The sequence below is a fragment of the Microcaecilia unicolor genome, chromosome 5 (genome assembly GCF_901765095.1).
Source record: "Microcaecilia unicolor chromosome 5, aMicUni1.1, whole genome shotgun sequence".
NCBI classification, from domain to species: Eukaryota; Metazoa; Chordata; class Amphibia; order Gymnophiona; family Siphonopidae; genus Microcaecilia; species Microcaecilia unicolor.
The window spans coordinates 307,823,441-307,838,144 of NC_044035.1; the positions used below are offsets into that span (position 1 = coordinate 307,823,441).

The following is a 14,704-nucleotide window of genomic DNA, read 5'->3' on the forward strand; positions in this document are numbered from 1 at the left end:
TTCCAATTTGGCCCCCGCACCAGAGGTTTCTGTGTTTTGCGGTGATGGGAAAACATTTCCAGTTTCGGGCCTTGCCTTTTGGCCTCGCCACAGCTCCCCGAACCTTCTCCAAGGTAATGGTGGCAGTAGCTGCCTTTCTCAGGCGAGAGGGTATTCGGGTTCACCCGTACCTAGACGACTGGCTCATCAGAGCGGACTCTGCAGAAGAGTCGTCATGTGACAGCGAGTGGTCTCAGTACTACAATCTCTGGGCTGGGTTGTCAATATAGCCAAGTCACCTGACCCCCTCTCAATCTCTAGAATATTTGGGGGTCCGGTTTGGCACAGCCTCGGGCTTTGTTTTTCTTCCCGAGCAAAGGCGGTGCAAGCTTCAGGGCCAAGTCCGTCTGCTCCTGAGGATGCCTCGACCGCAAGCTTGGGACATAGTCCAGCTGTTGGGGTCGATGACGGCCACCTTGGAAGTGGTGCCATGGGTGAGAGCGCACCTGAGACCTCTGCAGTGTTCCCTGCTTTAACGATGGTCTCCCATATCTCAGGATTACCAATGCAGACTCACGTGGCTCCCTGCGGCCCAGCTCAGTATGGAGTGGTGGCTCTGACAGCATGCTGTGGTGAGGAATGCCACTAGTGCTCCTGAGTGGTGCCTGGTAGTAACAGATGCCAGCCTGAAGGGCTGGTGTGCACATTGCCGGGGAAGGCATGCCCAGGGTCTCTGGACACCCGAGGAGAGTGGTCCATCAATTGCTTGGATTTGAAAGCGATCTTTCAGGCGCTTCTGGCCTTTCAATTGACCCTGGAAGGATTGGCTGTCAGAGTTCTGTCGGACAACACGACAGCAGTGGCCTATATAAATCGACAAGGAGGCACTCAGTGCATTGCACTAGCCGCACAGTTTTGCCACTGGGCCGAGCTACATCTGCAGTTTCTGTCAGCAGCTCATATTGCAGGTCAGAGCAACGTGCAAGCCGATTATCTGAGCAGAAATCAAATCGACCCAGCGGAGTTGGAACTTGCAGACGACGTATTCCTGCAGATGTGTGCCAAATGGGGGACGCCCGTAGCGGATCTTACGGCCTCAAGTGCAAATGCCAAAGTCCTGTACTTTTACAGCAAACGAAGAGATCCTCACTCGGCAAGGTTGGATGCCTTGGCTCAACCCTGGCCTCAAGGCCTCCTGTATGTGTTCCCTCCGTGGCCCTTGATAGGGCGAGTGCTCCTGCGGATTCGGCTCCACCAAGGAGAGGTTGTTCTCATTGCCCAGGAGGCCGTGGTATGCAGACCTCAGACAGATGCTGGTGGAGGCTCCCCTGCAGTTACCTGTGGTACCGAATCTGTTGTCACAGGGCCCGGTGACCATGGAGGACGCCTGCCGCTTTGGTCTTAGGCATGGCTATTGAGAAGGCGCAATTGAGACAAAGGATATTCCAGTAAAGTCATTTCCACTCTCCTTCAGGCCCGCAAGCGTTCCACTTCCGTGGCTTATGCCAGGATTTTGTGCCAATTTGAGGCGTGGTGTGCTTCTAAAGCGATTTCACCCATGTGGGCGTCTGTCTCACCGATACTTGACTTTTTGCAGGATGGTGTACAAAAAGGCTTGGCCTATAATTCCCTGCGTGTTCAAGTGGCAGCCTTAGCATGTTTTCGAGGGAAGGTCGGTGGCCTCTCTCTGGCTGCTTGCCCGGATGTGACACAGTTTCCTAGAGGGGTGCTTCGGCTCCGTCCTCCCATGCGGGCTCCGTGTCCGGCCTGGAACCTGGGGTTAGTTTTGAAGGATCTTCAGTGTTCGCCCTTCGAGCTGCTTAGGCGAGCTTCAGAGAAGGATGTTACCTTAAAGACGGTCTTTTTGGTGGCCGTGACATCGGCGAGACGGGTATCTGAGCTCCAGGTGCTGTCCTGTCAAAACCCATTTCTGTAATTCTCAGAGTCCGGAGTAATGGTACATACGGTGCCTTCCTTCATGCCTAAGGTGGTTTCAGCGTTTCACCTAAACCAGCCTATTTTCCTGCTCTCCTTTTCTAAAGAGGAGTTTCCAGAAGCCTTTGGGCAGTTGCACCTTCTGGATGTGCGAAGGGCTCTGTTGCAATATCTGCGCATGTCAAATGCCTTCAGGACCTCTGACCACCTTTTTTGTTCTTTTGTCAGGTCTGCGCAGAGGGTCTCCAGCGTCTAAGGCACATCCACAAGAGTGATTTCCTCTTCTTGGGCTGAAACTGGAGCACTCTCTCTTCAAGAGACATGTAGTGTAGCTACTTTGGCTTCTAAGCTCTCTTTTGCCCGACATTACAGGCTGGATGTGGCTGCCTGGAGAGACACGCATTTTGAAGTACAAGTGCTGGCGCGTGGTGTGGCTTGTTCCCACCCTATCTAGGGATTGCTTTGATACGTCCCACTCGTAATGGATTCATCTGCTTGATGACAAGGAAGGGAAAATTAGGTTCTTACCTTGGTAATTTTCTTTCCTTTAGTCATAACAGATGAATCCATGAGCCCTCCCTCAGTGGTTCATTGTATGATTCGTGTTGACTTTGTTCAGTTTTTCCTGTAGATATGTTCCCTCATTGGGAGAAGTTGGAAAACAGTCTTCAGGATCTCTGTTACGTTACAGGAGGATGAGTTTATTCACTCCTTTGATTTATTGATCCTGTTCTGGGGCATTATCCGCTGTGAGGAAATTTCATGTAATTATACTTTGTGGTGTTACACTGCTTTGGAAGCGTCAAATACTGAAGAGGCAGATGGCGCTAGCTGGCCATGAGGCACTATGGTTTTTCAGTGCTCTCTATCTCCTCCTGCGGGTTGATGGACACAACCCATTCATAATGGATTCATCTGCTATGACTAAAGGAAAGAAAATTACCAAGGTAAGAACCTAATTTTCCCATTTGCCTGGATTTGAATAGGGTCAGAGGAAACATGATGTACTGACAGTTCAAATATATTCCAGGCAAACGACACAGCAAGAGCAAAACAAGAGGCTAGAGTTGCAGTGGAGGAGAAGAGTATGAAGTTAACTGAACCTTGAACGGAGTTCCTGGGGAGGGTTGTAGGGAGAGATGAGATACTAAGGTGCAGAATGAATACACTTGTAAGAGAAGACTGAACTGAATGTGGATAGTGCTCTTTGGCCAGAGGATCTGGGGGATGGTCCCATGCTAAGGACTGGAGTTGGTTTTGTTAAGGTAGGTGGGGCTGTTCGATTCCCTTCGTGGGTTTTGGAAGTCATTCAGCATTGATATACCCTAGAACTTGCAGAGCCCATTTTTTTATAGCTTTATGGTGTCACCTTCATCTTCATTTGGACACGTCGATGAGCCAGTACCTGTATAGATGGAAGTTTGAGGGTGTTACTACATCTGTAATCCAAAAGAAAAGGAGGGGGATATTCTATCCCATTGTGGGTATGAAGGTTTTCAGTTCCTCCCTCTGACTTCAGCGTTTTTGCATGGAAACCCTGTGGTCTGTAATCTCGTTGATCAGGTTGGGAGTTTCTGACTTCTTTAGGTCTTGCTAAGGCTGGCTTCCACATTGCTGTTGGGGATGGGCTCAAGTGCTTCCTGTGTGTTGTGCATGCTGGAAGAGAACTTTCAGTTCAGGATGTTTCCCTTTGGCCTCAAAGGTGGACTTACAACCCTTTTCTAAGGTTATGGTAGTGGTTATGGCATATTTGCACAAGGATAGGGTTCAGGCTAACCCTTAACTTGGATGATTTGGCTGATTCAGGTTGTTTTAGAGATTATTGATTAATGAGCGTGATATCAAATCAAGACTGCTGGGTCACCTTGGTTGGGTGGTAAAACCCTTCCTATGTTGGGTTTTTCAGTACTTAGGGTTCGCTTTGGCACCAGGGTAGGGTCAGTTACCTGACCCAAGAGAAAATGGACAAGCTGCTGGTGCAGAAGAGGATGTGTGTGCGTGGCAGGTTCTGAGGGCTTGGGACTATCTGCAGGTACTTGGATCTTTGGTGACTGCTCTTGAAGTGGTGCCCTGGGCGAGAGCTCACATGAGGCATCACCAGCTCAAGTAATTTCCTGGAGGATCCAGGTGGTGTCTCCAGAGGATATCTGTAAAGCAGCAATTTGGCAATTGCTATGTTCCTCTGGTGCTTGGACATGGTACACGGTCTGTTGATAGAGTCAGCTTTAAACTGCTCTGTGGCTGGTGTACTTTTCCCTTGTAGTGGGAGATATAAACTGACTTGTATAGTTTCTTTATAGTGGCTTGCTGTCAAACTTTAGCCATATGTGGCTTCTGTTAAGGGGTGTTAGTATTGGCCTTACATTGATCTCTGGTCTTTTTTAACTTAAAACTTTTTAGGTGGCCTGTAACTTTTGTTGTGATGCATTTTTGTTTCACATTTATAAATTACACTTTCTTTTATTTCCTAGTTTTGAAGAATTACTTGGACAACGCTATGACTATTCATCTGCAACTGAGGATAATTATGAGCGATACCAGTATTCACAGACAGGTAAGAATCTAGTTGGTATTTCCTGAAAGGTTTTTTTTTTTTTTTTAGTGTTGCGTTTATTGGTATTTTTGCTTATTTTCCTTTAAGAAAATGTTGGGCGAGTCTGAAGGGATTGGTTTATTTTTATCTATGGTTTTTGTTTTAGATGAGAAGTATAACCGAGATGATCGCAGAGAGAAGTTATATCTGCAGTTCTACCAACAGATCGAGAAAGAATATGATAAAGAGAGACCTTCTGACTGTGTTGTTGTGGCCATAAGCAAGGAACAGTCGTAGGTTTGATTTTATTTTGTGCTGCATGAGACTTGGTATTCTTTCAAACTGGAATAGTTTTTGTTGACCTCAATTACCAGATTAAGGCTCAAAACATCATTAGCATAATGTAGTCACTGTATTGCTTTAGCTAGGTACAGCAGGCATAGACTGAAAATCGAAAACAGTAGTGTCCTAGCACATATTAGTCTGATTCGGCTCATGTACCGTGTTCTGGTGATAATGCATTGCCAAATCTGTCTTGAGGTTCCCACAGGGGTGAAAGTGAGGAGAGTTCTAAAAGACCAAGGCAAACAAGGAGTAAGAGCGTCTAAGTTTATTTGCCAAAATAAACTCTTGGACGCTGTTGCTTCTTGTTTGCCTTGGTCTTTTGGAACTCGTGTTGCTTGACTGTGGAAATTGTGAGGAGCCCCATCTTTCTTGCTGAGGTTCCCACAGTGTAAAGGATATCCACAATGAACATGCATTAAAACTTTGCATAGACTGAGCCACCAGTGTAGGCAAACGTCTTTCCATTACGTAGCTTCCCAGTATTCCAGAACCTGTGGGATAGTTGTGTCCATCAACCAGCAGGTGGGGATGGAGAATTGAAACCTGAGCTGAAACCTCTCTTGGCAACCAGTCTAGCTCCTCAGTATTTTCTGTCTCCAGCAGGTGGATGCACATACTTTTCAGCCTCTGGTTCTGAGTACTTTGCTCCTGGTCCAGTTGGTGAATTGGTCCCCCAGTTGAGCTTTGCATGTGACTTGAGTCTGCAGAGTCATATCTGGAGTTCTTCAGATCCCTGTCTCGGATGCTCCACGAATTTACTTCTTCCCTCCCTTTATCTCTCCCCTGTTTCCTGTGGAGCTCTCTCCTTTTTCCAGCACAATAACCTTTATTAAAAAAAAAAAAAAAGAGGCTTACTGGAGAGCATGGGACAGAGTATCAGTTCTGATTGTTTCGCAGTTGGGGGGGGGGAGCAGCTAGCAGTGGTAAGTCTGACTAAAGTTTGACTCGGAACCACTTGGAGGGCCGCAGGTTCTACTTGGTGCAGGGGAGGGATTCTGTCTTGCTGGTTTGGACTGCGTTTTGCTATATTGTGCTAGTCGGAGTGAATGGCAACTTTGCGGAAGCAGTTAGGTGGCTTTTCCACTGTGGGACTCACTGGCCGGTTTCAGGGCGTTGCAGTATATGCAAGCAGGGAATCCTGTGGGCTGCAGAGGAAATTGTCGGTGGTATTACATTTTTGGATTTATGCTGGGGACTTCAGGCTTATGCGCAGTTTAATGTAGGAGAACATGTGAACGGGTTTGTGCACAGTTTGATGCAGGAGAATCTGTGAATGGGCACCATTTTCTCAGGGCTGACTGGCTGTGAGGAGCAGCCCCTGATAATCTGTGGAATACAGCTGCCATTTTACAACCTCGGGGCCTGACAGAGCATTCATCTGCACTGGGATCTTTTTCTACAGAGTTTGTTCTCTTACACTATGCCTATATGTTGAAGCAGGGACAGAGTTGCTCAAGGTGCTTCAGTTTTTCACCCTGCTGCCCCTTCAGTTCCTAAGAGATCTCATTTTGCCTCATTTGTCCACTCTGGAGATCTCTCTCTGCTTCTCCCTCCTTATCTGATGTGGCTTCAGTCTATTCTGGCTGCCCCCACTTGACATTTCACCCATTAGATTGTAAGCTCTTTTGAGCAGGGACTGTCCTTTTGTTAAACTGTACAGCGCTGCGTAACCCTGGTAGCGCTCTAGAAATGTTAAGTAGTAGTATTCGGAGGAGTCTTCGTTGAAGGAGCCGTCAGAGGAGAGAGATGACCTGAAAGTACTGAGGTTGTTTCATAAAGAGGAGCTCAGTACTCTTATTTCTGAGGCACTGATGGTGCTTTCCATTGAGGAGCCCAGTGCTTTGGCACCAGGAGTTCCATCTTCATCGATCATGAGTGGGCTTAGAGGTCTTCCTAAGGCCTTCCTGATTCATCCAGACATTGAAGACCTGATTACAGCAGAATGGGTCTCGCTGGATGCAGAGCTGAGTGGGAAGAGCCAAGTCTCACCTTTACCCGTTGGTTCTGGAAGAGAGAGAAATTGCAGCTTCCCAGGGTGGACTTCCTTGTTAGAACAGTGACTAAGAAGACTATCTTGCTGTTAGAAGGGTCATTGCCTTAAATGACTACATGATAGGAAGCTAGAAGGCTTGCTGAATCAGTCCTTTGAAGTGGCCTCTTTGGGGCCCTCAAGCGACAGTATGTAGTTTGTTTGTGGCTAGAGTACGCCTGAAGTGTCGTCAGCAGTCTGCAGTGTAAAACGGGCACCATAATGCCCAGCTGGAAGCGGGGTTAGCCTACTTGGCTATTACTTTACAGCCTGCAGTATGTCTTTGGCTATCATGGCACATCGGCACTCTGGTTGAGGCATTGGGCAGTGCATGCAGTGTCAGTTACATCTAGTTAAACTGTCCTTTTGGGACAAGTGGCTATTTAGAGATCTCAGTAACTTGATGAAAGAACTGGGGAAAGCTACAGCAGTTGCCAGAGGATAAACCGAAAGCCTATGGTCTTGAAGAGGCTCTGTTTCAAGACAGCAGATAGTACCAGCGTGGTTGTCAGCAATACAGTTAGAAGTCCCACTTTTCAGGTACGCCAATTTTCCTTTTCTGTGGATAGGAAGTCCTAAAGCAAAGCTAAGGAGCCATTGAGCGCTGTAGCAGGCCGAGAATAGGAGTTAAGGAGGTGTGTGCCAAAATCACATGAGACCAGTGGTTTCTAGATAGGTTACTAGTTGGAGTTCTCCCACCCAGTCACTCCTATCTTTTGAAGTCTCCTTGTTGAAAGGGAACCAAGGCAGTTCATGATCAGGCCACTGTAAATTCCTTGCTGGCACTCCAGGCCATTGTTATAATTCCCCAGGCAAATGGGGACAAGACAAATACTCTATTTCATTGTCTCAAAGGAGGAAGGCACATTTTGCCTAGTCTTGGAAGCAGCGGTTTAGACTTTGTTGGGCCATCATTTCCGGTTCAGGGCTTTACCGTTTGGTCTCGCCATGGGACCAAGAACCTTTACCAAGGTTGTGGTGGTGGTGGTGGCGGCCTTCCTTCAGCACCAGGGAATCAGAGTTCACCCGTACCTCGACAATTGCCTCATTCGTGCTTTGTCCTATTTGGACAGCGTGGCAGCAGTGGACAAAGTTGTTCATCTTCTGCAGTCATTGGATTGGGTGATCGATTTCAAGAACAGCAGACTTAACTCCATCACAGATGCTGGAGTATCTGGGTGTTCTATTCAACACAGTAAGGGAGAGGATCTTCCTTGCAGAACACAGGAGGTCAAAGCTAGTTCAACAGTCAAGGCAGGCCCAGGGTCTTCTGAGGTCAGTAAGAGTGATGATGGAAGTGGTGCCATGGGCAAGGGCTCATGCATGGCCATTATGGGAGTCTCTTCTCAGCTGCTGGTCTCTAGTGTCACAGAAGTACAACCTTCGTCTTCTTTGCATGTTGCTAGATTGAATATGCAGTGATGGTTGTCACTCTGGAATTTGACCATCACAGCTCCCCAGATGGTGCCAAGAGATGCCAGCAAGTCAGATTGGGGAGCTCATTACATGTTCCATCTGGCACAGGGCACCTAGACAGAAAAGGAGTCTCAGTGGTCAGAGCATTGGGGAATGCCTTATGTGACTTTGCTCCCTTTCTGGTGGGGTTGCCGGTCCAAGTTTTCTCCAACATTATGACTGTTGTGGTTTGTCAGCAAGCAAAATGGGACCCTCAGGTGGTGGAGGTGGCTGCCTTCATAAGTTGGGCGGAGAAAAACCTTCTGTGCTTGTTGGCAGGTCACGTGGCCTTGAATTTGGAGGTGAACTTTCCAGCCATGGTTTTCAGCTGATAGTGGACCGATAAGGTTCTCCGCTTCTGGATTTGATGGCTACAAAATGGAATGTCAGAGTGCCCAAGTTCTTCAGCTATCGGAAAGAACTGGGCTCGATGGGGATTGATGCTCTACTTACAGCTCTGGCCAGAGATGCATATGCTGTATGTCTTTCCTCCTTGGTTCATGGTAGCCTGTGTGTCCAAAAAGGACTGCATTGCACAGAGGTTGAATAATTCTTGTAGCTCTGCTGGGTATGGAATCTTTCCTTCCACAGGTAAACAGCCTGCTGAAGCAAGGTTCAGTGGTTATGAAGGATCTGTGCCCGTTTGATCTTGTGGCTTGGCTGTTGAAAGGGCTTGTTTGAGATAGTTATTCTGATTTGGTCATTGCTACTTTGCTTCAGGCTTGGAGATGCTATACATCCATAGTGTATGCAAGGGTGTGGAGGACATTAGAGGGCTGGTGTTCTGAGCAGAGACTTCCTTCTTCTACACTCAGAATGCGCACATCCTACCGTTTCTCCAGGCAGGTCTTCAGAGAGGATTGGCATTGAGTCCTAAAAAAAATTCAGGTTGCAGCTCACCTGGATATCATTAGATTCTTGCAGGGAGTGGGCCACTTGTGGCCTCCCTTTTGTGTGCCTTGTCCAGAGTGGATCCTTCACGCTCTTCATAAATATCCTTTTGAGCCAGTCTGAGAGGCCTCTTTGAAAGATCTCATGCTAAAAAAAACAGCTGTTGCTATTGCATCGACACATAGGGTTTCTGTGCTTCAGGCTGTCTTGTCTGGATTCCTTTCTCTGCTTTTCAGAGGTGGGAGTCTCCCTGCACTCAGTTCCTTTCTTTCTTTTGAAAGTGGCCTGCACTCAGTTCCTTCCTTTCTTCTGAAAGTGATATAAACATTTTATCTCAACCCATCTGTTGAGCTTCCATCCTTTAGCAGAGAGGACAGAGGCTCCATATTCTTCCTTGAAGTTTCTCGATGTGCATAGTCCTCAAATATCTGGACATTGTGCATGAGTTTCGCAAATTGGACAGATTTTGTGCTTTTTGTAAGCAGAGGCTTGGCCTCATGGCTTCCAAGCTTACAATTTGCTAGATGACTGAAGGAGACTTATCACATCAGCTTATTTGCTTACTGGGAAGCATGCTTCTCAGGCTAGCGGGCTCATTCTAGAAGGCGTATAGCGACATCCGGGACAGAGACTACCTTACTATCTCCGGCGACATTATCAAAGCTGCATACTTTGCCAAGCACTACAGGGTGGATGTTTCAGCACATTCTGAATCCAGTTATAGGGCTTCGGTCCTCAGGGTGACAGGATCCCACTCACACTAAGGATTGCTTTTAAACATTCCACAGGTTCTGGAATAGTGGGAAGCTATGTGGTGGTAGGAAAAATTCTTACCTGATTTTCTTTCTATTAGTCCTTCCCACTATCCCAGCGGCCCGCCCAACGTTTCTGAGATTTTTAGTCAGTGTGAAGCATGGTGCTTCCTGTATCTCTTGTTCTCTATAAGTTGTCCAAAGATGATAGAGATCCACATATTTGCACATCTGGTTAGTGTTAGGTTAACAATTGTTTTGAGTTTCTTTACTGCTTGTCCATGTGAATACTGAGCTGAACTGGATGCCAAGAGAGATGTCTCAGCTTAGTTTTCAGTTCTTTGTCTCCACCTGCTGGTTGATGGGCAGAACTATCCCTCAGGTTTTCGAATAGTGGGAAGGATTACTGGAAAGAAAATTATTAGGTAAGATCTAATTTCTGTATGTATATCCATTGTGGATATCCCGAAAACCTGATGGGTTTTTATAGTCCCCAGGTGAAGTTTGGAAAGCCCTGCATTATTAACAGGGGGGAAAATCCATCATTTTTCTTTACCTAGCAAAAATTAATGGAAAGCTTGGCCCGTTTCAATTCTAGCATTGTTCTTCAGTTTCCTAAACAGTACAGGATATGGATTGATGTTTTGTGTGGACCAGAGTGATTTCTGTTGCATTAATTGCATTGTGCAGCTTGTAATTCTGCCTTTAACAATTAGGATGTAAGGCGGATTACTTATAGAGAGCAGCTTCACATGAGAGGGAATATACAATCGTTCACAATTGTACTGCATACAAACACTTAAAAGTTCAAGAATAAATATTCCCCACAGTCAAAATCATTAGGGGGGGGGGGGTCTTTTACTAAAAGTCGTGTGCGCTAAATGCTAAGATGCCCATAGGAATGTAATGGGCATTTAGTGCATGTGAATTTTTAGCGTGAGCTAAAAATGCTAGTACACCTTTTTAAAAGACACCCTCAATCGGCAGTCGGCTTACAAACAAGTCTTGAGTGCTTTTTGAAAATGAATGTAAGGTGGTATCTGAACAGGATTATCATTCCATATATTAACACTTTAATAAGTAAATGAATGTTCCCAAATAGATCTATATTTTATGTTTTTCATTGTGGGAGAATCAAGAGTTAATCTTTGGGCACTTCTCAAATAAGAGCTGTTAACAGGAAATACTAAGTCTCATATTTTCCGGACCCATGGGGAAATTGGAAATTTCTTTGGCATTTTATTAAAACTTCAACTTAAAATTTTTTTAAAAAAGTACAAATCCTTGTTTTATAATTTGGCTATATAGTGTTTTATTCCTCTTTAATATGAATACTATGCAAAGGATAAATATTCTTAGTTTTTGTTTTCTAACTGAATAGGACATTGGTTAATTTTATGTCTAATTTAAAATGTGTGTTCCCTTGGAGGAAAGTTCCCACAATCTTTGTTTTTATTTGGGGCTTCTTTTACAAAGCTGCACCAGCGACTCCTGTGCGGCAAATGAGGAAGCCCATAGGAGTTTGAATGGGCTTCCTCTCATTTGCTATGCCGGGAATCGTGCAGTTTATTGAAAGAGACCCTTAGAGTTAAAATCTTGGATAGTCTAGACCCATCTGGTTTGTGATGAGAAGCTATATAAAAATACAGAAACGGACAAGAACATTTTTGTTTGGAGGGGGGGGGGTGGGGGGGTTGTTGGAAAATTCATATTTGTGAACAGTTCAGTCAAGAAATATTCTGTGCCATTTCAGAAAACACTACACATTTCACCCCCCTGTTTACTAAGCCGTGCGGAAATTCCGACTCGGCCCATTCAAAGTGAATGGGCTGTGTCTGCGTTAGTGCACAGCAGCCGCACGCGCTGCTTAGTAAATAGGGGTGGTTAATCACTTAAAATCGTTGCAGAATGGGGTGGGCCTCAGGGGTCATGCCTGATTGTTTTAATAAACAATATAAACTTCACTTGCTAGAGGGATCGTTTTGAAGGAAATGCCTTAGAACACCCAGGCTCAACACCTGTGCTGGCGCAAAACAATCAGCATAAAAACCTCCAATATTATACTCTGTTTAATAAATAGTCCATGTATGAAAAGGCACAAAATAACTCAACAGTTCTTGAACAATAATGCTGAAGTAAAACTGGATAATATTAAATCTGAGGTTGACATTAGTGAATTAAAGAAACATCATGAGCTAAGGATAAAGATGGATATTTTTCAGAAATTTCATTGTGATGAACTTTTGGTTTGGTTGGTTTTTAGGAGTGCACAGATTTGAATTGTTGCACTCCAGCACTATTGTTAAAGAACTGTTAAATTTTGTCTTTTTATATAAATTGATTATTGAAGATTATAGAGTATTCAAGGTTTTTATACTAATTGTTTTTGCACCAGCACAGGTGTTGACTCTGGGTGTTCGGAGGCTTTCCTCCAAAAGAATCTTTCTAATAAGTGAAGTTTGTTTTGTTTGTTGTAATTTGTGAATGTCACTTAGCCCACTGTTTTTGGCGTGAACTGATTGTTTTACCAAGCAGTGGCTACAGAGTTACAAGTGAACTGGAGATTGTTCTTCAGCCCCTCCAACCAAAAAAGATATTCTACCGCCCCTACTTAGAATAGTAGAAGTGTTGAAAGTAACAGACAAACATGTTGTATTGTCCGTTTCCTTCACTGGGTCGTCTTATTTTGTGCCGTTCAGAAACCACAAGAGGTTGCAAATCGTGTTTATAAAGAGGCTTCACAAGGATTGTGAACATGTATTAGAATTTTTGGCTTAATAAAAAGACATAATGGGTATAAAAGCAGTTTTAAATAGCATTTACAGTTCTATAAATATATACAGTTAGTATCCATTCCATGTGTGATCATTTTTCACACTTTATTTGTAGCTACAGATCTTGATTTTCTTTATTCCACAGCTGAGCAAATTAAGCTTAAATTTGTTATGTAGAGTACAAAATGGGGGGGGGGGGGGGGGGGGGGTTCCCACTCATGCTCTGAGGCCTGGGTGAGAATTTTACTACTGAGTCAGTGGTAGGACTCTTTGTGGGGACTTCAGGGTTAGATTCCATCTTGGTCATTAGTCAGGATGCTTTGACTGCAGTAACACTGGAAGGGGATAGCTTGGGAAGAGTTTGATCAGTTATTCAATTATCCCTAATGGTCAGACGTGGTGAATGTATAATACCTGGGTCTAGAGGGAGCTACAGTCTTCGGCCTCTGGATTTCTCATTGCAGTGGTTGTATTAGATTAGGTGTGGTCAACCAGTGTCTCATTAGCCACATAAGGCTCTTTAGTGGTGGAAGTACAGCTCATCACACTCCTCCTAGATGTTGCAGACACAAAATGGTTGAAGTTTCTGGGTTTGCCTCTGCCTCATTTTTTTTTCGCTTGACACCACTGCCAGCAGTTATAGCCACAAAAAGTGTTCTTCACTGCTGCCCTCCACTTCTTTTTTTGGCTACTCTTGCACAAAGCAGCACTGCTACCAGTCATCACTTTCAGATTTGCTGAAGGCCTTTGTGTTGCTCTGTGGGGCTTAACCAAGATAGATTTACCCATTCCCTCCTGATTACAAGCTAATTGGTAGTAGTGTGTCTATAATGTGTCTGGGCCCCCCTCCCCCCCCGGGCTCAAGGGTTCAAACAAAACCAGAAAACCCATTGTGGCAGCTTTCCTCTGAACTCAGAAGCTTTCACAAGCTCGTTTGCTGGCTTTGCACTCTGGAGACACCCATTAAAAAAGGGGCACCACCTCATCGTTTCATTTTATTATTTTATTTTTCAGGTTTAGTTTTTATATGTAAATTATTCGTCTTTTTAATCAAAGTTGTACCTGAGGCAATGAGGAATGAAAGGGCTTGCCCAGAGTTGCAAGCAGCATTGGTGGGAGAAGTGAGATTTTAACCCTGGCTTCTCTAGTTCTGAAAAACCTAATATTAAACCTCTTATTAGGTAAATCACTGCTCAGTTCTGCCCACTCAAATTTTTCATATCTTAACTGATTCTTTAAAAAAAAAAAAAAAAAACACTCTAGTAAGAGGTTACCTGCAAACAGTTCTTTTGCAAGCCTATAAGACAGCACTCTTTATTAATAGAGATTTATGCAAAGGACAAGGCCTGAATGTGGATTCAGGAGATTCAGTTGCTTGTGCCCTACGATATCGGAAGAGAGCTGATAAACTAACTCAGATTTATAGACAGCATTGGAATATGATCTCATTTGCTTTCACTGGTGTATAGTCCTGCAAGTGGCTTACTGCAGGGTTCAAATCTGAGAGACTTTGTCCATCAGTACTACTGACAGTGAGGGTAACTAATGCAATGACATCATGCGTTCTCAAGTCAGGATTGTTCTATTTGTAATGTTAGTCTATTGTTTCATTTATTAACCCATATGACCAGCGTGAGTATATTTTGAATTTTTACACAAATTGCAAGGCATGTAGCTTACAGTATCTGCTCTTGTAAGTTATGTGGGACAAACGCATAGCAGAACATCAATTAATAGAAGTAGGATGCACCTCTACAGCATTTGCACAATAATGGACATCTATTTTCTGATCTGTTTTGTGCTAGAGCACATACCTGTACATGTTAGAGGAGAAGGTCAATGGCAAAAATTGCAGAGAAGAATTGTCCTTCGCTGTTAAACTGTACAGCGCTGCATAACCCTAGTAGCGCTTTAGAAATGTTAAGTAGTAGTAGAAGAAAACAATATTGGATCTTTACAATTCAACCTATAGGTTTCAGCTCCGGTATTTTGACATTTTTGGGGTTTTATT

At 44.6% G+C, this 14,704-nt stretch overlaps 1 protein-coding gene across 1 annotated transcript in view; it reads left to right on the forward strand.

Moving 5' to 3' along the window:
- LOC115470808 (nuclear receptor coactivator 5-like) overlaps nucleotides 1-14,704 on the forward strand; it is a 132,991-nt gene that overhangs the window by 55,302 nt on the left and 62,985 nt on the right. Inside the window, 2 exon segments of the mRNA XM_030204358.1 lie at nucleotides 4,386-4,468; nucleotides 4,614-4,740. Coding sequence (XP_030060218.1) covers nucleotides 4,386-4,468; nucleotides 4,614-4,740 — 210 coding nt within the window.